Genomic DNA, 26,319 nt, shown 5'->3' on the forward strand with positions numbered 1-26,319 from the left:
CTCTAATGATGTTAAACCAAGTGTCTTGTTCAAGAAAGAAAATTGCTCAATTTAGTTTGGCAGCTAGCATCATCACGCTGTCTCCCCCATGAATAAATGAAATAAACTGCAAAAATATATTATTAATACCAGCACCTAAATACTCTATGCTATTACTGTGCATAAGTATAAACAGCAACCCGTTTCTGTCCAGAGAACAGATGCACTTTCAGAAGACAAAAGTGCGCCTGTCTTAATCTTCTCTTGTTTTCAACCATTCATTATCAGTGAAGCTTCTTGCCATCCACATTCAGTTACCCGTCGAAGACGGTGGTTCAGGCAGTCGAAAGCTTGTAATTTTTTAATCGTTTCAGCCAGAGATCGTTTTTAAATTTTTACCGTGTTTTATCCTGGCTGCGGCCCTTCCATATTTTCAAGACATAAAGATCGGTTTCTTACCAAGGAGCGCACGCGTGACGGTGGTCTATTGGCGAATAATCAAATAGTAGAGAACCAATCAAAATCAAGGATTTCCATTGAGGATTTTATTTAGATGTAGCAAAGGAAGATATAACTTCTTCGGATTAAGCCCGGTATTATAGCTTCTTTTATAGTATACTCAGACGCTAATGTAGAAAGGTAGAACTCGTTTTATTTTCCTATCGTGAAAGAGAATTCTGACATGTACATAAACTTCAGACAACATCTTCTACGGTTGCAAGCGCTGACCTCACAATGCATTCTCAGCATAGGAGATTTTTAATGGCATTATCTTACCAGAGATTTGAGCTTTTAATATTCCGTGTATTGTTCTCGTTTGGACAGATCCGCAACCATTCATCAGTTCCGCGTGTACGAGGAAAAACTGTATACGTTTACGGAGACGTGACTGAAATCAAATCTAAAAAATAGCCTGCGTATTGTCGCAGAAAAGTCGTGCGCGGGTAAACTATGGAACTAATGGGTTCACAAGTCGTGCGGAGAGCGTGCGATACAGACGAGCTGAACCGGATCTACCAAGTATGGTCTGTGTTATCTTCGCACGCCAGTCAAAATACCTAGCCATGTGTTTCGTGTACTTGAAGAAACTATTGTTGGTACACTTGTGTTTTGATGTGGGTTTTGTTTATTGGATTTTGTCGGATTATTTTCAGTTTTTTTGTATTATGGATGGTGACAGATGAATACCCCTAGCTAATTTCTGAATCTCTTTTCTCTTTTTGTTTTTTTGTTTCGTTGTTTATTACTTTTACAAAAGCAGTTATTAGGGAAGAGTATTTCTACTCGTCTTTTCCAGGTTTCTTTTATTTTGCCCTCTTGCATTGCCTCTCGTTACCAGTCCCACAACACCCCATCAGTTACCCCCTAAAGAAAACACACGCACCCAAGAGCAGTTTTTCATTAGAGTCAAAATGTATTTATAGATATTTATAAGTGCAACTAAAGTATTTTCAACACTTTCAACCTTAAAGCTAAGTTAAGATTAAATTTACAAAGAACAATTTACATTTTGCTTTTATTTTTGGAGCAAATTTCTAGTCTTGCTTATGTGATAATTTATTTTGTGGAGACGAATAGTCCGCGAGCAAAAATTCTATAGGATCATTTGAAGTAAAGTTTAGTCGGCCAAGTCAGTTGTCTTCATGTCTGTGGATCGTAAAAAAAAAGTACAACTGATATGTTAATGACTCATGTACTACAATGCTCAATGTACTACAGGGTTTGTTGTTATATAGCTGGCGTTTTTCCCGCTAGAGCGCACCCATTCTTTGGCTAGTTCATGGTCACATGACATCTAACCATGAAACTGTTTCCCGCCAAATGCCATGAGCGGGCAACATTGCGAAAACTATGACGTCAAACGGGAAACAGTTCATTTTTACCCGCGAATTGTTGACCGCTGTTGCACGTCATTTGTCAATAAAGTGATTATTTGTTTTCCACCGGTTTGACCCATTTGTTTTGCTATATAACAAATCACTTAATGACTGGTCCCATGGTGAACAGTCATGAAGTGTTAAATGTCATATATACGTAAATACTACAAAGGAAAGGAAGGCTATTGCTATAGCAACCTAGTTGTCTGAACGTTAGCATCGAGAAATTAGCTCGCGGTAAATGACACCGGCCTTAAATTGGAGCTCGGCTTAACGTATTTCAGTAGCTTTCTGAGCGCGAAAAATAGACTTCAAAACGACATTAGAGCTATTGTCATGTTTAAATGTGGACAGGGAGCACATTCTGGATTGGTAAGATGAGAGTAAATAACAGAATGGAAACAACTTATAACTCAATGTCTCCTGTTATAACTGTATGCATGACCTGCAAAACACTAGCGCTATACACGTGTAGTCATAACAGGAGACATTGAGTTACAGGTAAACTGCCCATTCTTCTCATTTATTTATTTTCTCTCATCCTACCCAACTAGATTGTACTTTCCTTGTGATTAAAACCTGTGATTGCGAGTATTCAATTTTCAATTAAATTTCTTAGTTCAGGTCGTAAATTCAGTTAAAAACTGAACAGTGAGTAGCCCGTGTAGACAACTCTCTTAAAAACCCTTGTTGCCTAATGGAGCATAAGGCTACCCCTGAGAGTCTTATACTGAGAGGTTACTGAAAGACCAAGTAAGACGGGCAACATTTTCCTTTCAACTTGCCGCGCAACAATGTTGCATTGCAAGGTGAAGCCTTGTTGCTTGTATTATCATCTGTGTTGTAGGTTGTCGTGCAAAGTAGACAAGAATCCTGCTTTCTGCAACATGTTGCAACTTGCAAACTAGGTGGTAATACAAGTAACAAGTGCTTGTTAACTTGCAATGTAACATTGTTGCGGACAACGTACAATGAAAATGGTGCCCGTATTACGTAACGTAGCTGGGATCTTCATTAAGCTCCCGAGGGGGGGGGGGGGGAGGGTACTCCCTTATATGGCTGCATAGGTATGTGCGATCCCAAAGGGTATGGTTTTTCAGCTGTTTTGGTCATAAATAAGGTATCGCACTCTAGCCTTGATATGGGTATGTTTCAAGAAGCCACTTTTTCATCATTATTGAAAAGAAAATCAACAAAATCCCTTCACAAATTATGTAAACGGTAATTCAACATTGGTCTAAACTATGGAACTAATTATAACGAAGGTCTGAAACAGGGTTTTGATTTAAGGGTTGGTCATAAATAGCGTTTCGAATATTTGGTTAGGTCATAAATAGGGTAGGTCGCAGATTTTGTTTATAAATAGGGTAAGGGATTTGGGAAGCGGGCCGCACACTCCCACCCGATTTTTCTGGGAGTACCCCCCCGGATTAAGCTAAACCTTACGTTCAGCAGTGAAACCAGGCATGGAATAACAACAAAAATCTAATCGTGCAATTTCAGATTCTTGAAAAAATATATCAATGTTATCCTTACCTACCTAAATACTGTTTGGCTATCTGCTTATCCACTCATGCAGTGCCAAGCTAAGCAAGCTGGATCACTTTGTGGGTCAGCGTTCGCACGAGTGAGACGGAGCCTTTTCATGAGAGAGGGATCTTCAATGCTTCGTTTTCCGGTTCGGCAGTCACTTGTGAGGCAAGGCGTGTCACCGGCGGGAGGTTCTGGTGTAATGTTTGTCGGCATTTCAACTGCTGCCCGTCGTTTTCGTCTGCAATCCCACGAGAGGCATTCCTCTTCTTCAGTTACGCTGGACTTCTTGTTCGCGGACTCGGCGGCTCTGATAGCGTTCAGGAACTTTTTGCGTAGTATCAGGTCTCGTTTGCATTCCCAGGAAATGCATGGGTTCTCGTCGTCGTCTTTGACGAGATTGGATAATTCAAGTGCTCGTTTTCGAGCACAATCCCACGATAAACAAGGCTTTGTGTTTTCTTCTCCTAGCGGTGCTCCTGTTATACTCGCCACTGCTATAGAAATCCCCAGAAAAACAAACGGCCAGGCTCCCATATTTTATCTCCCTACGAGAAAACAAAATAGAACTCAATTACTTTTACGCGCGAAGATTTCTATTTTAATCTTCTTTTCATGCCTACAAGAAGTACAGTCTGCCTTCAGACAGAACGGGGCGTGACCACCGTTACTCAAGTCGGTTTCCCTGGCAACATGCACCTGGATGAGGTGCAGTTCACTGCAGATATATAAACACCCAGCATTTTCAGTATCACTGTGCCGGTACCCATTTCAGCTCTTGATTGGAGACCTTGCTACATCTTTGAAAGCGACGTGCCAAAGAATTAAACACGACGCTCCCGGCATGAGTTGAAATGTGACATGCCTTCAAACATTTCTTTGATCGCACCGTCCTCTGGAAAATAAAAGCCTTGATGGTCTTCTTGTTTATTTGGACAAACGCCTATTTCTTTTTCTCAAATCGTTTTTCAAACAGTGAAGAACTGATGGTGTTTAGTTGGAGTCGTTAATTATAATGAAGAAATACTAGTCAAGGCTGAATTGACCATTTGACGGCGAATGTTAGCAAGAGAAAAAACAGTGCTGGACACAGAATGATGAGAGAATCAGACTTTCTTAAGTGACCTTGATCTTTTCTAAAGCAGAATAGGACTACAGTAAAGCTGGCCGCGTCTGAGGGGAGGGAGAGATGGGGGTGGGGTGGGGGGCGGGGGGGGCCTGGTGTTATGTGCGCAAGCTGCAAAGTGAAGAGATAAAGAGAAGATTGAATGTCGAGGTGAAGAACAAGTTCGAGGCGTTACGAGATATATATGAAAGCTAAGATCAAGAGGAAGAACTAACAGAATAAAATTATGGAGAAGTATAGAGAGGCCACAATGACTGGGAAAACAGCAAAGGAGACCAAGCCATGGATAAAGGACAAGACATGGAAAAAAATCAATAAAAGGAAAGAGAAAACTGAAAATGGAGAGCGCAAGAGTAGAGACAGAGCATCGAAAAGACGAGTATCATGCGAAAGACAGGAAAGTAAAACAGATAACATTTTAGAATAACCAGAAGAGACGTGGGAAAGAGAAAGAGAAAGGACTTGACGCGGAACAGACAGTGTCGGGTTGACACCCTGATGATGCTGGCGTGATATACGAGAAATTTAAAATATAGGAAATTTTTATTTGTTTGCAAAATTGTATTTTACCTTATTGTAAGACTTTGAGAAATAATTAGCAAATATCTGGTGATTTCCGTTTGTTAATTATTGATTTTGTTTCTAATTTTATACGCTTTCAAATTAGTCATATACACAAAATGGCCTTCCTCGACGTTCCTTATGAAGTCGTTCACAGTACAACATTTCTAGGTCAGTGTCCGTCTCCTGCTGAAGCATGCGCGAATTAAATTTTCCTCATTGCAACAGCCCATCCCTCCATTTAGTGTTTTCCCTCTATTTATAACCATACGAACTGTGTAGCCAGACGAACACTCAGTTGTTTCCAGCCGTGATGTGACATCTTGCCCTCATATACTCTTAAAGCTCTGCATTAGGGACTCGATTGACGATCACCAACCAACACTCGAACAGTCAAAAAACTTCAAGTAGTTATAATAGTTTTTAGCCCTGTTTGCCGTTCACGGGTTAAATAACTTATCTTTTACGTAGTAGTACGTGCTAATCAACTTCCTTCATACAATGGCTGTTCGTCAAGCTAAGCGTGTTTACTTCTCGTCGAGCCATCTGCAAACGCTTCTATAGTATCTTTCCTTTTCAGTTTGGCCAACATATTCAGGCAATATGGATGAGGAAATTGCTAGTTATGGATGTCTTTTGATAGCTCTTTAACTTCTTTTGAGAGCCTTGCGCTAAAGTTTTTTTCAGGAAATTTAGTCATGGAGTTACTTAAATAACTTGGCGAAATTCTCAGCAGTAAATCGTTTTGTTGTCATTATTCTACTCACAAACCCTGATTGATTTCCGACGTTGGCTACGACAATTTTCCTAAGTAATTTCATTTGCGAACGTGATCAATGGATTAGAATGAAAGAAAAGCTTATTTATCTAAAAATATCTTCAAGATTAATCAAAATCAACATCTTGAGTGTATTTTCGGCTTTAAGAATACCCTGTCTGAGATCACATCAATCTTTAAAAGTTTTCGGTACTTTTCACTACAAAACTGTTTTATATAGAGACCTACATACGACATTTTTACATTTTAACTTTGCCATCTTCACGACTCATTTTAGCGTCATAGTGTAAATTAATTAAAAGAGTTAAGGGACACTTTCATAAAACTTGATTTCATATAACAAATGTTGAAATGAGATGATACACAAATTCAAGTCAGTTAAATTCCAGTTTGAGTTAGCAAGCTAAAGTTCATTATGTTTAAATAAATTAAATTTCATACTTACTTTAATGCGCGGTCCAAGACAAACTGCAATGAGGTGAAACTAGCAGCCGCTGTATGCCAAAACGGGCAATAAAAATCGGTTCATTTGACCTGGCTTTAAACAATTTTCCCGCATAGATTAGAGCAGCGGAAATGAATATCACTTCGTCATTGAAAGCGCTTTTATTATATTATTGCTTTTGAAGACGATACAAAATGGAGAAGCGCCTTGTTTTACCGGCAAACTACGTTAACTAAAATGAATCGACCAAAAGATGTGCTTTCATTGGTCGATAAATATAATTACGTGCTCAATACGGGTGCTGAGTAACTTAATGGAATATCGACAAAGGTGATTTCCTCCTAAGAAATCTCCAATAACCACCATAAGAGTTGTTTCAATTGTTGCGCCGTACTTATCTTGAGTGAAAACGTGTTTGAAGTTCCTAAACAGCCCGAGGCAAAACCGAAATGAACGAGAACATCTAGTACAGGAAATGAAATGATATAGACTTTGTTTACTAAAACGACACGCAGCTCAATTATTTTAAGGGAAACCACGCTACTGTGACATGTTCTCTCGAAAATTCGTTGATTACTGCTAATTGATTACAAATCTGTTACGGTTATGGTGTATTTGGTCAGTGCTTATGCTTCAACAAGCGTGATCTACGGTTAAACTGTTTTCACGAACATCGATCAGAAGTAATTACTCCGTTAGATTAGATTTTACATTTCCATCCGTTCAGCCTCTTTTGATTGGCTCTTCCTTAAACACTAAAATATTTACGTTGTTGACCTAGCACAAATTGTTGATCAAGGCGAAGTAAATCTGCAAAACACCATTTTGCAACTTACAAAAATATAGAACAGAAAGTAACACTCGCTAATCTAGATCTAGGACTTGTTAAAGTGAAACTGGAAAAAAATTCAACCAAAAATAGAGATTTCATTCGCCTTTTATCATTGCGTACTCAGTTTTATTAATAGTTAATCCAGAAATCGCGGCCATAAAACTGAGACAAAATTCAATAATACAATACAACTCTGATTCGTAAAATGTGTCAGAGACTTCGTCTAGTTGCTCAAAAAAAAAACTTTCTGTGGCCTGTTCGGGGAATACTTACTTCATTTTGGATAGGCCGGCAAAAGCAAGTGTAATCAACAATAAAATCATTATACCCGAGAGATTTTTCTAATAGACAATCTGATCGTTCGCATACATTGTAAAATGTAACCATTTTTGATTTTCATTGATTGAAAGGGTAGAATCTCTAATTTAAAGACAGAACCTTGAAAAGAGGACATTTTTTTGCCAAATTTTGGGGAAATTTTAACGGGTCGTATACAAGAAACACTTCACAGCGAAACCATAATTCCATTTTTACAAAAGAGAAATCATTCAGATAAGACTCAGTTTTGCTGCAGGATTAAGAAAAGTGATAACGTTTGGATATTTTCAATTTAACAATGAACCTTGTAACATTTTAGGCTTGCATTACGCAAACAACTATACTATTAAATCGACGTGAGTGTCTTTATTTTAGTTACGTGATGCTGATACCATTTGAGGCAACCAGCAGATTCTTCTTTATGTTTTGGGTAGATAATCTGCGTGTGCCTTAACCCTCAAGAGAAAAACAAAATACATAATTAACAAACCCAAAGATTGCATGTCTAAAAACAAAAACAATACCGAGGCGGTGCATAGATGTGTGTGTTTGCAGCTCTGACTTGTACCGTAAATCTAGACAGGTTTAGGACCTATTGTTTTGTCAGTTATTTTACATCCCAGTTGAATGTCAAAGAAAACGTCTTTGTGAGAGAAAATTGCATTTAGCCAAGTAAATTAAGGTATGATAGACGGACAGTTAATTTCGTTTAGCGTTTCTCCACCTGTCCCTAGCGTTGTAAAATGGGAAGCGACCACATTTCCGCGCGCCGCCTACTAATGACTTGTAATTTCAACACACAGTGCCCGAGGCGTGAAGCAAATGATCCAAGAAATTAACTACCTCGGAAATGACACCATTGACTGTGTGAACTTAATTTGTCAGTTTAGCAGCAATTCACTTCTAGTTTCGATAAGGAAGACGTTTAACGGCAATTGACTTCCAGTTTCGATACGGAAGACGATTCCAAAAATATCAAGGTTAACTAGGCGATACATGCGTTGTTTATAGAGATATTTACTGTCTATATTTTATTATTTTACGACGTGACTTTCCAGAATTGACGTTCAATATCTTGAGATGGTGTAACCAGATATGTGGATGTCCTCTTTTGGTTCAATCAAATATGATAAAGGAAGTTCTGAAAAGCAATTGATACACGGTATTTAACTGAAATTTCTTTCGTTTTTTTTTCTAATTCTCTCCCTTCAATGTTTGTGATAAATAGGTCTTTCTTAGTGTTCATCCATAGAGATAATTAGTTTTCAGAGAAAACTAGTTTTTCTTTCCCCCTTATGAGAAAAAAAAGATAAGATTTTTACTCCCTAGAATGTAAGCAAAAGTTTTTGCTCTCTCCCCATTGGGCGGCACAAAATCATTGTAATGCTCTAGGGTTACTTTCTTAAACTTCGACGGTTTTTCTTTTTTCAATGCGTGCTTATTTTTTTTCTGGATTTTAAGTTGTTATTCTATGAAGTGCGTTACCTAGCGAGCTACTTTACCAAATATGCTAATTTGTGAAAACAAAATAGGTGAGAAATTAAAACTGATACAAAACATTGAAAATTTCTATTCATTTTAATTTGTTAGATAATTAAGTAAAGTTATGAAATGACCAACAAATACTTATCGCTTCCTATAATGACAGTTACTGTTACCCTCAACCAAGCAATTCGTCAGCAGTAAAGTTACTGAAGTCTTGAAATCGGGCAAAACGAAAAAAAAAAAAACATAAACAAAAAAAAAAAACACCCAGGCGTTTTAAAGTCGACATAGACTCTTGCCATGATCTTTCTTGGAAAATAATTTTAAAGGCAGACTTCTCGATTAAAGACAACGTTTATTGACCTTTATTACAACAAGCATCTCTCTCCTTGAAATAAAATTTAGTAGCATAGTGAACAGTTAGTATTTTCAATATACACTTATTCCCACTAGGTGGCAGTGATCTACTCTACAGAGTTAAATACGTGATAGTGAAGCCCGTGCAGGGAATATGGAGTTGTGGTCTCTCACTCAGTGTCATCATAGACGTCGTCGTCTGGAAAATCGAACCTGTTTTAAGATAGAGAATAACGCGTCAAGCTTTTTGTTAGCGAAGATAAGATCATTATCTAAATTTGACTGGATAGCCAATAAAAATTTAGACTTAGTTTTAGACATAAATTAGCAATGTAGACGTTCCAATGTCTTGTCTATTTCATAATTTTGATTTAGCATTTTTAGTCAATTTTTGATATTGTAAGTGCCTATTAAATATTGTAGCTAATTCTACTTTGTAACTTTTGATATGTAATTTTATCAAATGAATTATTATTATTATTATTATTATTAATGTGATAATGTAACGCACGCTCTGATTGGCTGTGTCGTTTTGCACGATGCCGTCTTTATTTAGCTTTATTTCACGACAAAAAGAGAAAACCTTGTTTGTACATTGTGAACAGTGTAAGCAGCCTTAATTTCCCGTCAGCAAGTATAAGAAACGAAAAACGGCCGCACGGCCTCTTTTCTAACCTTTCCTTTAGTTCTCAATCATTTTCATCGTTTCTGACAACGCCGAGCGAGGAAACGTTTAACTACTTTAGACAATCACACTTGGATCCGTCATTTTTTGATCCTCACTTCTTCTCAACGGTCATAAAATTACCAGTAAGCAGAATTTGAAAGTAGATTCACGTAATATATCCAACACACGTGTGCAAAATTTTGCCGATAAACCGGAATTCTACACGACGTACCGAACAGCTTAAATTTTCGAGGATTTTCCAGCTGAGCAAGTGAAATGACCGATGCAAATTAAAATACTTACTCTCTGTGGGAATTCCTGAAGCGGTTGTAATAGTATTTTCCAGTCTTTCTCCGACCGCCGAACTTTCTGTTACCAAACTTGACGCCTGTAAGGATTTGACAGCCTGGACCGCACGCAGAACGCCGCTCACTACTCGAGATTGGTTCATCAAAGAGGGGCTTGGAGGAGGCCAGGAGCACAAGGCAGGCCAGGATACACAGCAGCAATAGTTTATTCATCTGTGAAGAACGTAAACAGTTGCGATATAGTTTTACGTGAATAGACCAAGAGTATTTTCCCCTCATGAAATACATCGCATTTGTTGCACTGTTTAAAGTGAGCTGATGGTTAGTCGGTCTTTGAAATACTTTACAATATCTCGCAAATAAAAGTGGATAAACAGATTTTGTAATGTTAGTTTCAAGAATTTAGTTTTGAATGAAACCATTATCTTCTCGTTCATGATTCTCTTTATTCTTGACTTGAAAATACGTGTATATTAAATCATGTTTAAACTCTCTGTGAGCAGGTTTTAAAGCCGTCAATATATAAATGAATGAATGAATGAATGAATGAACGAACGAACCAATGAATGAATAAATAAATAAATAACTATTATACACACAAGATATAAAATAGAGCGGTTTTCAACTGAGTATCGTAAAACTAAAACCAAAGTAATCACAGTAGCCAATCACCAAGAACATGGACAATCCAGTGAGCCAATCAAAACTCGAGGTAACTACACGTAGCTGACGCAAAGCGCGGCAAAACGTCCATGTGAGAAAGAGTTGCGATTGGGTTTGGTTTTACTTCTGATTGGATGAAAAAGTGGCGCGAGTTTTTTTAAGCCAATCGTGTAGAAAACCGCTGTAAATGTAATACTTAAATAATTCGTACAGCTCGAATATAAGATCTTTTCTTCTGATTATAAGTAGAACGTCAAGTTCCTGTATGACTGCTATTAAAGCTATAATTTTTTTTGGTTTGATTGAAAATTAGCTGAGAAATTAGCAAGTATTTGCAACGTGCCCAAACGTTCTATGTAATTGGGTCTTCATACATGCTCTGTAATTAAACAAATCATTCGTGTAGTTCGAATGTTAGAACTATCGATCGAAAATTTAGCAGACATTACCTCCGTATTATTTAATTTAAAAATAACTGTTTTGATTTTGGATTGAATGATTTTCAGCTGAGTTACATGTATTAAAAATGTTTTAAAACTTCTATACTCTCTGCGACAACGGTTGAACGGTCGATGGTTGCATCATGTATTCGTGCGACACTACGACAGCTCAGTTGGTAGGACGCAGGAATGCAGTAGTTGTCTACCGTCTTGGGGTCACTGGTTCAACACCGGTACAATTAATTTTTGCTGAGGATGAACAGCGATTGGCTATATTGCTTTCCAAAACTTCGCCGTAGTTTTCTTGCAATTTCCTCAACGCGAGGACGCCATGTATGAAATAATCGTTTGAAAATTTATAAATGACAAAAGTTCCTCTGGAGGTTAAAGTGGACTGGTACTGATTATACTATTAAATGATGCACTATTAAACAAGTGAACTCATAAAAGGAAATCTCTCTCTCCTAAATTTGTGTTTGTCTGGCGCAGTATCCTAATTGTCGACAGGTCTTACTTCTCTTAACAGGAAATCTAATATACACAATTTTTCAATGTACAAACAAGATACTTATCCTATGCAGCCAGTCAGAAGCGGGATCGCTCATGCTGCCCATGTGAATGAAGTTTTAGATCTACCGACCACCCTGTAACCTACGCGTTCTGATGATCGCTTCGTGCGTGATCGTTCTAGATTAAAAGTTTTATTTCAAGGCGTTATAAATATATTACTTCTGCTAGGGAAGAATATCTGTGATATGCCCAAAGTTTTCCAAGTTTGCTCAGTCTCAGTCAAGTTTGTGATCACATGTAATGATGATTAATGACACGTACACAGTTGTTCAATTAGAATCTCAGCGCAAATTGGGTTTGCTGAATGAGTACATAATCAACCCCAAAAACTGAGATGTTAAAAAAAAAAAAAAAACCCAGTCTGCATACGAGCCAAGTGGTCCATCAGGCCGGAGCTTATCCCGGTTTCTGTGGCATGAAGTGACTAGGAGTATTCTCCCCTGGATAGAATGCTGGCCCATCGCAGGGTTATCCCCAGCATTAAGTTCGCCGGTACCCATTTACACACCTGGGTGGAGAGAGGCACTGTGAGAGTAAGGTATCTTGCCCAAGAACACAACGCAATGTCCCGGTCAGGGCTCGAACCAAGATTGCTCTATCCGGAGACGAGCGCACTAATCATGTATACCGTCTATATTAAGACTGACTTTCATGACATTTTCTAGCTTTTTGGGCAAACGTTAAAGATGATTTCCAGTCCGTATTGCGCAGTCTCAGCACCATAATGTTTATAAATATTATAAGACTCACTCGATGGAATGCGAATCAATGTTATTCGTTACAAACCACATACCTTATCTTTAAAGCCTTTCAAATTCTTTTTTCAACAGCTTCATTGATTTTTACAGCTGCGAAGTTGTTTCATCAAGTGATATGAGAAAGAACGAAGCATAAAGTTTCGATCTCTTCGCATCCATAATGGCGATTGTTTTGAAACTTTGAATTTACTTCAGGTAAGTAGTTGCGAAATGTTTACATTTTGTGATGTCTTATATGAAACAGAACAAAAAACGCAAACAAACTCCCGAGAGTGCGCAGTATACGGGCTGGAAATCATCTTTAAGACCAGTTAGCTGACTAAACCCAACTGAAGTAACGATGAAGAAACATAGAACCATTTTTTTTCTTTTTTATAGTTATTCCCTTCCTCCCCTCGAAGAGAAACAAGAAATAGATAAAAGAAAACAAGCAAATCACTGCAAGTATGTTTTTTTTTGTGCGGTTGCCCCCTAGATAAATAAATATGAAATAGTTAAATATAAATAAAAAAACAAATAAATAAATACATAAACAAATAAATAAAAATAAATAAATAAATAAATAAACACTGATAAATAGATAAATTGCTTGATGTTAACTCAAAGTCAGGGACTGAAAGTATATCACAACAATCCTCAATTGATTCTGAAATTTTAATGTTTTCCTATCTTTTGGTTTGTTGAATACAAAATGCATTGAATTAGACCACATAAGTGTAGTATGTAATAAATGTCTAGTATTTATAACCAACATCAAGGTTTGAAAAGTAAGATTTTACTTTAATTGTAAAGACAACTAATTGATTTGTTTTAGAGAATAATGGCTGCCCGGAGTTTCTATTTGGCTTTTCTGGTAATTTCTGCGAGGAAAATTACCGTGCGTCGAGCTAAAGCAAATATCAGACTAAATTAAATGTTAATTACGTAACCATGTGTTCAAGCTGATAACAAGAACTCTATTCTACAGAAAGAGGGAAAAAGAAATGTTCATTAGAAATCTATAACCCAAGTTAATAGATTTTATCAACAAGGGATTGCGGAAATGGCACTGTGATTCAAGCCATAGTTTCTTCCTTCAAATCGTCACGATAAATCTACATCTCACAGATAGTTTGAATATACCTATTCTACGCTTATGAATTAGATAAGTGATAACAGGAAAGCTACTGTTAAGAGAGACATGCGCGTAAATCATTTCCGTAAAAGAGGAAGCTTTTTAAACATGTTATTTTCGTTAGCGAATAACACTGTAATAGTACTGTCTGATAACACACGAATAAAACTCCAGATGTGAGCCGTCTTGATCTTCTGTTCTTTGTCCTCACTTCAACCTTTCTATCATCTGCCTCGTGTACCTTAATAGCCTTTAAATTTCCAATTCCACTAAAAGATATGTCTGGTAAACTTGCCCACCACTTATGATAGTTATTTCTCTTATATCAAATCACGACTATCTTAATTTACTTATTTAATTTGTGCAGAAGTGAACGGAATTTATCCTTAATTCAGTCTTTTCATCCCGACAATTAGGAGAATTGCCGAAGAAAACTTGAGTGCCAAGTACCCCGCTTGGCCAGTAAGAGACAAAGAAAATCCGCGTTAAACGCAGCTTTAATATACGCAAAAAATTCCCCATGATCGTTTTTCGAATATTACAGGACTTTGAAAATAAATATATCAAGAGACACAAACCTTTGTTTGCCGCAGATTTACAGATCTTCCAGGTCTTGGTCACGTTCTTGTCTTAATGAAGGTGCGTTGCTAAAGCTTCAGGTACAATTTAAGTATTATTTCAGACGCCTGTAATACCGCCCATCCATTATTTAACGGGATACCGCGGTTAGAAACCTTATAACAAAGGTATAATAAGTCTTTTTTAGATAAAAGAAATTTGCCCAATTATTACATGTTATCCTATGGCTAATTGTCTCGCGGGCTATTAAGGGTTGCATATCAAGCAAATAAGCTAATGACTACTTATCATTTGAAAATCGCTTAAGATCTACTCATGTTTAATTTGATTGCATTGTAGGGTGCTTTCTCGATAAAACAACAAGGCAACTACGTGATAAGGCATTAATTCTGGTAAATTCGCGATTTAGACTGTGTTTACATTGCGGCGTAGAGTGAACACTCATAGTAAAGTATTTATGGACGGTCGTGAGAAATAAGTTTCAAGATGTTTACCCTGGGGATATAACGTTATTTCTCGCTGAAACAGACCCGTTAAACTGTTTGGTTTGAACTAAAATGCTCTTCCTATACGTTTGTCGCAACTTTGAAACATAGCTGTGACGCACTTTTCGCTAAAACGATATTTAGCTGATTGTAAAAACTGTTATCACCACGTATGCACACAGCAATGAACCTTTTTACGAAAGACACGCAGATTCGATAAAGTCTCGTTTCAAATATGATAACAATTGTTTTCTCCTTGTTTTAATCCTTTCCAATGACTACAACATTACAAACCAATTCTAGTGTATATGATGGGCATATGTTGTGTCATACAATTTTTCTCATCTGTCCCAGTATCAGTACGTATACAGATTTGTGTGCAATTTGCGTGATTCACCTCACTTGTACATTGGGTCAATGTCTCATTATCATCATCTGCCGAATATCATGTCGGTCAATGCTATCACGAGCAATATATCTTTAATTCAGAAGGAATCTAGTGGCTGCACACGAGTCGAGATATCTTTTGATCTACAGTTTATAATAAGACAGATACTGATGACAAAAAGATTGCTACGGTACTCAGTGTGACAGTCGCATTTCTGGCAAAACGTCTACTGATAAAATATATTTGCTCCGATTTGTCGTGGGTGAAGAATGATAAAGGTTGTCTCCGTGCCTTTGTTTTAAACTAAGCGAATAAACAAAAAGTAAACATCATAATGGCGACTGAGACACTGTGCGATGACGTCATCCTAGCTGTCGCACCCCGCCAAGTGCCAATATTAATCAACATTTTCATTTTCGGTTCAAAATATAGGAAAAAAAAAAAAAAAATAAGTAAACCAAATTTTTCGTCTCCTGAGCTAATGAATATGTATGATATCGATTCAACAAATAATTTATAGCTCTTTTCATATATTTATAATTCAATGATCAATTACCTTCAAACTTCAATAATTACTTTTCAAAAACTGAGAATATATATGGGTTATTGACCAAGTGTGAGGTCAAGATGGCCGGATATTGGCCAAGTTCTTTTTTTGCGAGTTCATGGACCGAGACGGAGTCGAGGTCGATAAACTCGCAAAAAAAGAACGGGGCCAATATCCAGCCATCTTGGCCGAACAAGCTTGGTCAATAAAGGATTTATTATATTGCTTTCGGGGAAATTTTTCTCGCGGGACACGGCGGGTAGTCCCGAGCGGGCAAGATAGCTCCATCTTGCCCGCTCGGGTAGCCAATCACAGCGCAGGATTTGATTCATCTCGCCCGCTCGCGGAGCTAGCTATATAATAAACACAACTACAATAAGCGATCAGCTTCAAGAATACTTTTTTTTTTACTAATGAAACACTAATGTAAGGATTCAAAATACATATTGACCCACACAGCACTAATCATGAAAACCAGTCTTGCGTAAAGTAGAAGCGTAGAATATGATATACTGGTAGAGAGTTAACAAAGAAAACACAATTCTACAAAATCACTAGACTTATAAGAAATATATCTTAACATCAAGCTTCCAAATAAAAACCGTGTTATACGCTTAAGTTAGCCATCACTTAACATTGCATTTGATATATTGTTAATTCTTTTGGCGAAGGATCTTCTTTGTAAAGCCTAGTAGGGGTTGTTAAGATCTCCTGTCCTCATCTATACTGCTATGTAAACAATTTATACGTATACTGTAATGGGTGCAATAAATTAGATTTGAACTATGAAGAACCACGCCAGCAAGAAAAGTAATTTATCATTTTGCAGCACATGGTGTACGTACAACAACGCTTAATCTTCCTTTATTGAATAAACTATATGTTTCTACCTTTTTTCGTAACCAGTGAAATGATGAAACAAAACTGGATGTTTTTGTGGTTATGTCAACAATAAAAAATACTCTTCCTGTCGGTGGTGTTTGGTCTATCTCAGTTCAATATTCGAAAGAGAATGTGTGTCGACTCGAATCACTTTTTTTAACAATACATATCATGCATGCTAAACTTAACCCCTAGTAATAAACTTCTCGAAGAAGTTAGGATTGCACAATTTTTTTTTTTGGCAAAACCCATAATTACTTACATTGTACTTACTCTACTTACAATACGACACAAAAATATTTTACCCTACTACAGTATTTACACTATTTTCCATGCGATTCTTTCATTACAAGGATATGGTTACACTTACGCTATAAAACAATACCACAACTTGCACTACTAAAATTGCACAACTTAGCTCTGAAAAGTAAACGGTCTCAGCCAAAATTAAGTAGCTGCCGGCTTGGTGAGAGGTACAAGCCTGAGTAAAGGTCTCGAGCTTCCAAATTCATTTTAACTCCTCGTTAACTCTACACAGTTGTGCAGACATAAGACATAGTAGTGGAATCTTCACCATGCCCACCACAAAGGCGCGCATTCATTCGACTTCAGTCACAGAAACATTATTGTGTTCAGCGCGCTTTTAGTATTTTGCTCCTTATCCAAGAATACTTTGGTCTCTTTTAATTTTAGACCACCCTGAGATATCAGTTTAACAGCCTTACTGTCTTGACGTTTTCTTATTAACCAGTGCTTCCTCTCGCATTTGTGCAAAATTTACAATTTTAATATGACATGAAATATTCTCGGTACTTTCAAAATTCTGGAGTACGCTCTTGAATTGTAACTTCTTTGAGAAGTTTCTATGCTGATTAAAAGTTCTTGAATTTTAATTGAAACACTCTTACTCATCAGTTACTTTTATGACAATTCATTGATCTTCTTGGAGGACATTTCTCGTTTCGCAAAAAATGACCCTCAAGCAGTTTAGTTCTGTTTTGTCCTTAGTAACGGATCAATCATTTTTGCCCCATTTTGCTCAACTTTTCATGGATTTTCTTTTACTTAACATGGGCGAGCGTCTGTCGAATCTAGAATTTTTGTAATTTATATTCGGAATAATAATAGGCGTTGTCAACAAACTGTTTGACATTCTTAGGTCTTTCGGCTTCAACGGCAAAAATGAATTTCATGAAAGTTTGTGTTAACCATTAACTAGTACTATGTCAATCTATATACAGAATTAAGAAGTTTACCTTTCTTTTCTGAGAGAATTCTAAACCGGGATCAGCAAAGTATTTGAGGCTAACAAACGGTGAGATGTTCTCCTGGTTGGTTTGCTCCAGGCCAGTCTAGTGCAACATCATTTGGTAACACACTGCTTTGCTTTTAACCTAACCATTGTTTAGCGGGGTGCTTTCAAAACCAAATAGGATTTTACCAAAAATGGACCTTGTAAATTTGTTAAATTAGGTTTAAATATAGCTTACGTAAATAACAGAAACTGATTCCCCTAACAGCTGTAAACATATGGAAGAGTTTGCTATTTTATTCTCGTCTGAAACTGCAAAAATTTGAAATATCAAATAAAAAGCATTTTTATTGTAAGTTTTATCATTTCTTGTATCTGTCAGTCGGAAAAAACTAAAAATTGAAGAGCAAATTTGAGTTTTTTGGGCACAGCAAAACAAATACAGACATTTGTTTTAGAATTTTATATTGGATCTTTTTGAAAGAGACTCCAGCAGGGTTTAGAAAAGAAATTTCGGTGGGTAATCGAATTAACGCCCCATCAGACAAATGAGTTAGCTATTTCTTTTTTCTGCAAATATATTTTTTAATAGATCAGTCTTCGCTCCGTGTTTTACTTTTATCAGACTGAGAACAAAAATTAATATAAACATCTTTCTGGACTTCACAGACTGCTGTTGAATTAATACTCGAGTCCCTTGTCTTTGTGTAATTAACGTCTTACGATCTTCCTTTAATTATAAGCTTTCGTTTTTATCAGGAAGCTTCTAGTAATTTTGCAAAATCCTCTCATATACATTTTTTTACTGTGTCTTACCTGCAGGCTCTTTTATAATAATTTCCAAGAGACCACCCCACTTTACAACAGACACGCGGGTCTCGTGGTGTTCTTATGGCAATACTTGCATCTCACATCGCATTCTAGCTGTTTTCAGCTCTTCTTCGGCGATTACCAAATATGCTACGTTACTCCTTAACAAGTTATTTTAATTGTCACTTCAGTTTGCAACCCAGTATCATGTTTATCCGCACAGCTAAGTTTTTATAAAAGTATATTTAGTGGGAAATTCTTTTGATGAACTTTATGAGCTCGGCCTTCCCTGTTACGTCAACCATAACTACCAAAACGCCGCAAGCTGCGATTTTAAGTCGACTTTTTCCTTTCAACACTTATGTTTGACTGTCGGCTCAGTTTAACCCATATGGATACCTGAATTGCGGTTTTGAATCCTCATTAACTCGGCGCTGATAGCTCTCCCTCTTTTTTTTTTTGAAATGAATACAATTATTCTTTTGAAGAGAATTATCTTCCAACTTTGATGAACCTGACATGCCAGCCCACCATTTATGACTCAAAGAAAACTCCGATAAATAATTTTACTTGTTGCTGAGTTCTTAGAGGATTCGCATTCATTGATATTGCAACTGATTTTTTGATCTTGAACTTTTAATTATGCCCATTGTGAATATCAATCATTCTGCCTTGCTTTCAGCTTTGCTCTTGTAACAGGAAGAGGAGATCATTTTGAGTACGGAAAGAACACGCAATGAGCTCATTTTTCGTAACTCCCTCTCTGTTCTCTGTTGTTAAACAGAGATACATGTAAATAATCCCCCTTTTGGCTCAAATTTGGCACAATTTCTTGTGTTCATTGTAGGCGTAATTAGTTGCAGTAACTAAACAAGAAAGTCAATAAGTGGAATTAGTTTTTCGAAGTCGTGGGAACCCCTGTCGTAATTGTCATTTGACAAAAGGAACAAGACTCTTTCTTTTTTTCGTAAGTCGTTTTAATTTAAACTCTAAACCAATCTACAACTTAATTAAGCTTAATTTCGGTAAACTTGAAAACGTAAAAGAGCAAATGAAATATATGTTATAGCAAATTTTTAGGAAATTTTCTATGGTTAAACTAATTTGAAATTACGACCTTTCGATTTTAATTGAACTAGCTATAGTTTGCGCGGTTTGCATGCATTGAAGAAACATTAGTCATGTTCTTTTTCCTAAATATTCCATAATACAGACCGAAAAAGCTAGCTCAATAAAATATTTTTACAAATTCAGCCATTTCTGCAGATTGCCTACAAGGTAAATATTAGTATTAAAATCTAGCTCTTTCTCTGAGGAAGACCGTTTTTACCCAAGGCCCTGGACTATCAATAAAGTTAATAAAACCCCTCTGAATAATTTCAGTAAACTCTCCGTGTTTTCTATCGAATTTCTATGCTATTTGTCAGTTATCCTTCTCTGGGTTTCCGCTGCAATAAACTTTGGTAAACTCCATACTTTGTTTTATTTCCTGTATGAATGTAATACCCAGTTACGAAGCTAAAGCTGATTGGATCTTTGAACGACCATTGTTGCTTTATAATTCATAAGAATGGCATTAATAGAATATAGATAATACAGACAGAAAAAGACACCAGCAGGCAATATTTTTACCCCCGGGATCAATTTGTTTTTTCGTATATTGCTTTAAGGAGAGCTCTAACAGTAAAGAACTTTAAATGAATTTTAAAGTTAAAAAAACTATGATGGTGATCAACAGAGAAATTAATTCGTGATCCTTTTAGTTTTCCGGTAAGACACTTCATAGCCTTTATTTTTTTTAAAAATAAATTTGAAGGAACGTTTTGAAGATAAAGCGTTAATACCAGTTGATAAAGCACAAACGGAAAAACCACAATAAATGTTAGAAGTTGAGACGTCTTCGATTCAAACGTACTGTAAAAATCTTTTTTGAATATTTTTAAATCTTGCTAGTAGAGGCAAGAGAAATGGGAAAAAAGACCAGGACCAGTTTCTAAGCTCCTTAGCTTTTTACTTTAAACTAGGCCTGTAGAGAGTCCATTTTTGGAATGGGAATTCTTTTTTTCGTCAACTCACAATGCGGCCTGTTCTGCTATGACCCAGCTAGCGAAATATATACCTTGCGTTTAAGACGTCGCTTTTAAGTTTCTATAGCTGTAATTATTCCAAGATTCAACTGCCTTCAGAAAATTGTCGGGGACATGAATAGCCCCAAAAATAGGCCAGAAAAAAAAAAATTAAATTCATACTACGAACAATAAATTAATCAGGTAATTTTTAAAGGCTTCCACCAAATTCTATTCACACCTAAGCTTAAACAGGTTGAAAAGGGACAGCATCACGAGCTGCGCATGTGGAAAACTGCTTTCCCATATCGGCTAGAATAAACGGTTTTTAGTGGAAATTTCTAACGTAATGTGATAGTTTGTAGCCAAGGGAAGGGTCTGTTTGAGTTTATTTGTAATAATAAAATAAGAATAAAAAATTTCTGTAGCGCCAGTATCGTAATGTTCAAAGGCGCTTAATTTACAATACTTGTCAGCGAAAATCTAAAAAATTAATTTAAAAATTAAAAACGTTAGTCTAAAATAAACTGATTACAAAAAGGCTTTTTTTAAAAAAAGAAACGTTTTGAGTGTATGTTTTAAGACGGATACAGACGAATTCGAACTATAACTCGTGCCGAATTTCCAGTCTGTCGGGCCGTAGCGTGATCAAGACAAGTTCATAAAAAAATGTAAAAATGTAAATCTTATTTATAGTGGTCATGCACTTTGCTATACAAGTGAATCATAGATTCACCAGTGCTAACCGACTCATGTGAATATTTTATTTCTCCTCTACATCTCCACGGATTTCTACGTTAAATGCCATTTGAAAGCTAGGTGAATGTAGATTCCGCAGAACGTAATAATTTAGAGGCCACGGTACGTTAACAACTAAAACATCACGCCGTATTTTCACTCTACCTTCCGTCGAATTGCAACACGATCCATTTATCTTTCAACAAGTCACCGGGCTAACTGAGTCATGTAAATAATTTATTCCCACTACATCTCCACAGATGTCTAAGTTAAACGCGCCATTTGAAAGCTAGGTGAATGTAGATTCCGCAGTACGTAATGATTTACAAGCCACGATACGTCAAACAGCTAAAAGATCATGCCGTGTTTCACTCTACCTTCCGTCGAACTGCAACACGATCCAGTTATCTTTTAACTTCACAGGGTCGGTAAACCGACTCATGCAAATATATTTTTTTTCCATACATCTCCAAAGATTTCTAAGTTAACTACACCATTTTAAAGCTAAGTGAATGCAGATTCCGCAGGACGTCAATATTTAGAGGCCATGATACGATAAATAGCCAAAAAACGTGCGGTTTAAAACCGAAATTACCATCAAATCGCGACACGATCCATGCATCTTTCAAATATTATGTTATAAAAACTTGTGTTCTGTAGCATATCTGCGCATAATTCTACGTTCAATACGTGAGTAGAAAGCTAAGTGAATGTAGATTCTTAAGCAAATTATGATTTGGTGGCCAAGATGCACTAAGTAGCTCAACTGGCTAAGGTACATTTCTTCACTTGTCGACGTCATTTTGAATTTCGCACACGAGATTGAAATCGTCGTCGGACGTTTTCAAATTCTGGATCGAAAGCTCACTCATGTGCAATTCACGACACTGTACTTTGCTCCACGTTTTGTCTTCACCTTTTTCGTCTTTGTTTAGTTAACTTTAATTTTACTTGGCGAAATTGGTAAGTCATCTTGTCTGCCGGCAGCTATCATATTGTTTCAGCCTTGGTAACTGAAGGATATTTCACTTTCCGGCCCGTCGGTCTAATTTTCTGTAACTTGATCCACAAGTTGACTTTTTTTAAGACTTGTTTATCTGTACAGGCCCGCAAATGATCCCGGCCAACAAATGTTCCCGTACCGCAAATGATCCCCAAACTGTACCGCAAGTGATCCCGGGACCGGAACTGATTCCATCCCAAAAAGTTCGGAATGGCGTGGACTCCATGAAAAGTCTATGGATGGATACATATTTTCTAAATTATCCTAGGTGAAGAAAAAACAAATACCTCAAGCATAAAAGCAGCAATAAAAAACATTCAAAATACTAAATTGACATGTGTCGACTGCATAAATTTTTCGTTTAGGAAACGCACTGCAAAAAGAAACATGAATCTTCGAAGATGCCTCTGCCATCTAATTAACCGCTTAGAATTTTTCCCTGTACACTTCTAATTTTTGCGTTCTAGATAGCCACGGGCTCCCACGAAGGTTTCTAAGATTCCTTCGTGCTAGTTACCGTGGTAAAAATGTAGTCAATCCACTTGGGAATTCTCAGTTGTCTCCAAATGTGAGGATATAGTGAACGTCCTGTGTTTTCATACATCTCAGGGCCGGACCCAATAAAGTCATTCAGGGAAGGATCTAGCTAAACTACAAATTTCAAACACAGGATTTCGTGACGTTGAATATCATTTTTAAAGTTGTGAAATTTGTAATAGTGATTGGACCGTGTGGAGTACAATTCAGGGAGTAATCGGGCGAGAAATTTCAAAATCGGACGAGCGGGAAGCGCGAGGCCGATTTGAAATTACAAGCACGATTACGACACAAGGTCCAAATACTAATTAATCGTATATGTAATAAATTCCGGTATTAAAAATGTTTTTTGAGAAATTCTTTTGAGTGAAAACGTCTGCAACGCTTTTCAAAAGCTTTGAAAACTGCAGGAAACAGTGCGAATTAAGGAAGCCATTTAAGCGCGCGTGATTGACGTGCGAATCACGTGGGTATCCAATTACAGGTGTCCAATTACAAAAAGTTCAAATTGGATACCTGTAATTGGACACCCACGCGATCGTGACAAATAGGCGCGCGGAGAAGCAATCACGATAAAGAATTTTGTTGCAGATACGATTAGCATTCAAATCGATCATACTGCACATTTTCTTCCGTTTCGTGTAGTAAGTGTTGTATCAAAATATTGTATTATTACTGTGAAATTCAGAAAATCGTGAATACCAGAAATATTTAAGGATTATCACTGTGTAGCAAGGAAAAAGCCAATTAAGCGTGAGAAAACTAAACCACAAACACCAGCGGTAATAGGCCACGTTCGATATATCAGTATTCTAACATGGCTCTCGGGTTTTCAGGACAATGTTCTATGTTTGGTGGTGTTTTCTTTGTATCCAAGTCTCTTTTGGAAATTGAAAGACAAAGGAAACTTATTTGCAATTTTGACCGGAAGGCTTCGGATCGATGTCAGAATATTGATATATCGAACGTGCCCTATTGGTTGTGGTTTTGAGGTTCTCGCGTGTCCTGTGAATTTTATTGTGATTAGTGTTGTACCAAATTAACCTTTTAGAATCAAATCCAAATGTTCACGGTTTTCTGAGTTTCACAGTAATAAAAAAGCGATTGCATAAATGTTAAATCCTCTGTCCAAATTCCTGAGTCCTCACATTTCCAAATTTTATGGCGAGGTGACCATTTCCGGCCCGGGATCATTTACGGTACACTTTGGGGATCTTTTCCGATCCTGGGATCATTTGCGGTACAATTTGGGGATCATTTGCAGTACGGGGATCATTTGCGGGCCTGCACATATCTCATTTCCCCAGCCATTATATAACAAATTCATTGTAAGCTCATAACACAAAAAATGCGGCGGAAATACATTTAAAAAAAATAAATAAAAGACCTCAGGTGTTGACCGGAAATTTGTCACATGAGTTCTTAACAGAGCAAAACATTTTGTAAAATTTGATTACAATTCTTTTCCAGCAATTTCAGATAAAAGGAAGTCTGAAACTACTCACGAGACAAATACATCAGTTTTTAGGCAGAGAGAATCCCGATCTAGCTGCCCTTACATCACTATTTACAGTGACAAATGAATTTATAAAACGTCGAAGAAGGCTCAAAGCACGAGCCGCAGTAGCTAATTAGTATATCTAGACTAGAAGGACGGGAAAGTACAACTGAGGTCAAATAAAGTAGTAATATTTACTTGTTATTAATATCGCACGAAGTCTTTCTGAGGACATATCCCCTACGAAGCGAGCTCCTCACAATGACTGGAAGAGCGGGGGCTATATTCTCCTAATATTTTCCCCAGCTACATTTGCCGTCACTGAGAACATTTTTTTGGTGATAGTTCTGGTGGTACATCGCGTCATTATTTCGTTGTCTTCTGTTTACTTGTCAAATTCCTGTTATTGTTAGGAGAAATCAAATGTCCATCAAACGATTTATAGCGACCTTAAATTGTCCTGTCGGCAGCTGGTTCATCTCTGACGATCAGATGTTTACAAAGAGACGTTATCAAAGCGGAACGTTAGAAAATGATCTATTGCCTTCAAGAGTGTCCTGATTTAGATGTCAAATTTTTAACTGGTAGAGCAGTGAGAAACTCTCCAGTCACAATTGATTGATTGCTAGACAATCTCGCACGTTAAGTATTATTGTGGTTTTCCTCAGTGACATGCATCACACTGTCCATTGAATGTGTCAGACCCTGCAGAAAACCTTTATATAGATTTCAAGAATCAACTAGCTCTCGGGAGAGGAGAATACTACCCGTAATTATTGGGAAGGCGGTGTGCAACGCGTGTTCTAGTAACTGTTACCAAGGGTCGTCTCTTGTCTTTACCCAATTTAAGGCCAAAATATATGATATCGATGCCTTATATCAGACCTGACCCAAAAATAGATAATGTATTTCAGCCCCCTAAAATTGATACTCGTCAGCTGACCAGAAATGACATTGAGAAGGGCCTTCGAACTCACCGCCGGATGTTAATAGAAAAAAAAAATGTTTCAACTAACAACAACAAAACTAAATCTATATTTCTCATTACAAATATGGTTACAGTTACAGTATACCTTATTAATTATAGGAAATTAACACTTCATGAAATTAAGGCGAATTTCAAAAATTCGCGATAATTTAAGTCGCGTTAATTTATTTTAATGTAAATGTCCGCGCTGTTAATTAAGTTGCGCGTTAAATTCCTCGACGTTAATTAGCCATTATTTGTCCCCAAATCTTTGACACACTCCAGACATTCTTGACACAACCAAACAATAAATTGTATTCGTGCACTTTACGTTTCACATCAATCTTTCACATTAGTAAATCGTTTACTGTACTTCAACTGAACTTTGTTCGTGTTCGCTGTCAGCTTTACAGTGTTAAAATGAATTGGTTCCTGTTCTCAACAAATTCTTTCTTTTGTGTGGTGTAGCAGACGCGTTAATTTCCCTCATTTTGAAATTTTGCCCCCTCTCTCGCGTTAATTTCCGTTATTGGGAAGCAAATTTACCTTCAATTCGCGTTAATTTAAGTCGCGTTAATTTCAAATACGTTAATTAACACGAGCGTTAATTTCCTTTAATAAGGTACTAAGCAAGATGGCTAATTACCTGATTACCAAAATGATCAAAATATATTCCCAATGACTTCAGCCCATTTGAAAGGCATACCCTTGCTGCTGCATGTGCACACGCTATTTCGCTTCTATAGAGGGAGAGGGGGG

At 37.0% G+C, this 26,319-nt stretch overlaps 1 protein-coding gene and 1 long non-coding RNA gene across 3 annotated transcripts; both read right to left on the minus strand.

The window, feature by feature from the left end:
• Positions 1 to 1,242: 1,242 nt before the first annotated feature.
• LOC145498161 (uncharacterized) lies at positions 1,243 to 6,354 on the minus strand. Of its 2 annotated transcripts, none has more exons than XM_081478046.1 (3): positions 6,297 to 6,354; positions 3,393 to 3,934; positions 1,243 to 1,626 (listed from the first exon to the last, which is right to left on the minus strand). In XM_081478046.1, exon 2 carries the CDS (start codon positions 3,921 to 3,923, stop codon positions 3,420 to 3,422), a length of 504 nt encoding a protein of 167 aa, XP_081334172.1. In that variant the 5' UTR covers positions 3,924 to 3,934; positions 6,297 to 6,354; the 3' UTR covers positions 1,243 to 1,626; positions 3,393 to 3,419. The 2 variants fall into 2 exon arrangements, with proteins under 2 accessions (XP_081334172.1, XP_081334170.1); XM_081478044.1 differs by having other exon boundaries at positions 1,245 to 1,626; positions 3,397 to 3,934.
• A 3,039-nt stretch (positions 6,355 to 9,393) lies between these two features.
• LOC145496438 (uncharacterized) lies at positions 9,394 to 14,452 on the minus strand. Its single transcript, XR_014050548.1, has 3 exons — positions 14,387 to 14,452; positions 10,259 to 10,476; positions 9,394 to 9,501 (listed from the first exon to the last, which is right to left on the minus strand). It is a non-coding gene; the product is annotated as an uncharacterized LOC145496438 (long non-coding RNA).
• Positions 14,453 to 26,319: the final 11,867 nt, after the last annotated feature.

This window comes from Orbicella franksi, chromosome 9 (assembly GCF_964199315.1).
Source record: "Orbicella franksi chromosome 9, jaOrbFran1.1, whole genome shotgun sequence".
Lineage (NCBI taxonomy): Eukaryota > Metazoa > Cnidaria > Anthozoa > Scleractinia > Merulinidae > Orbicella > Orbicella franksi.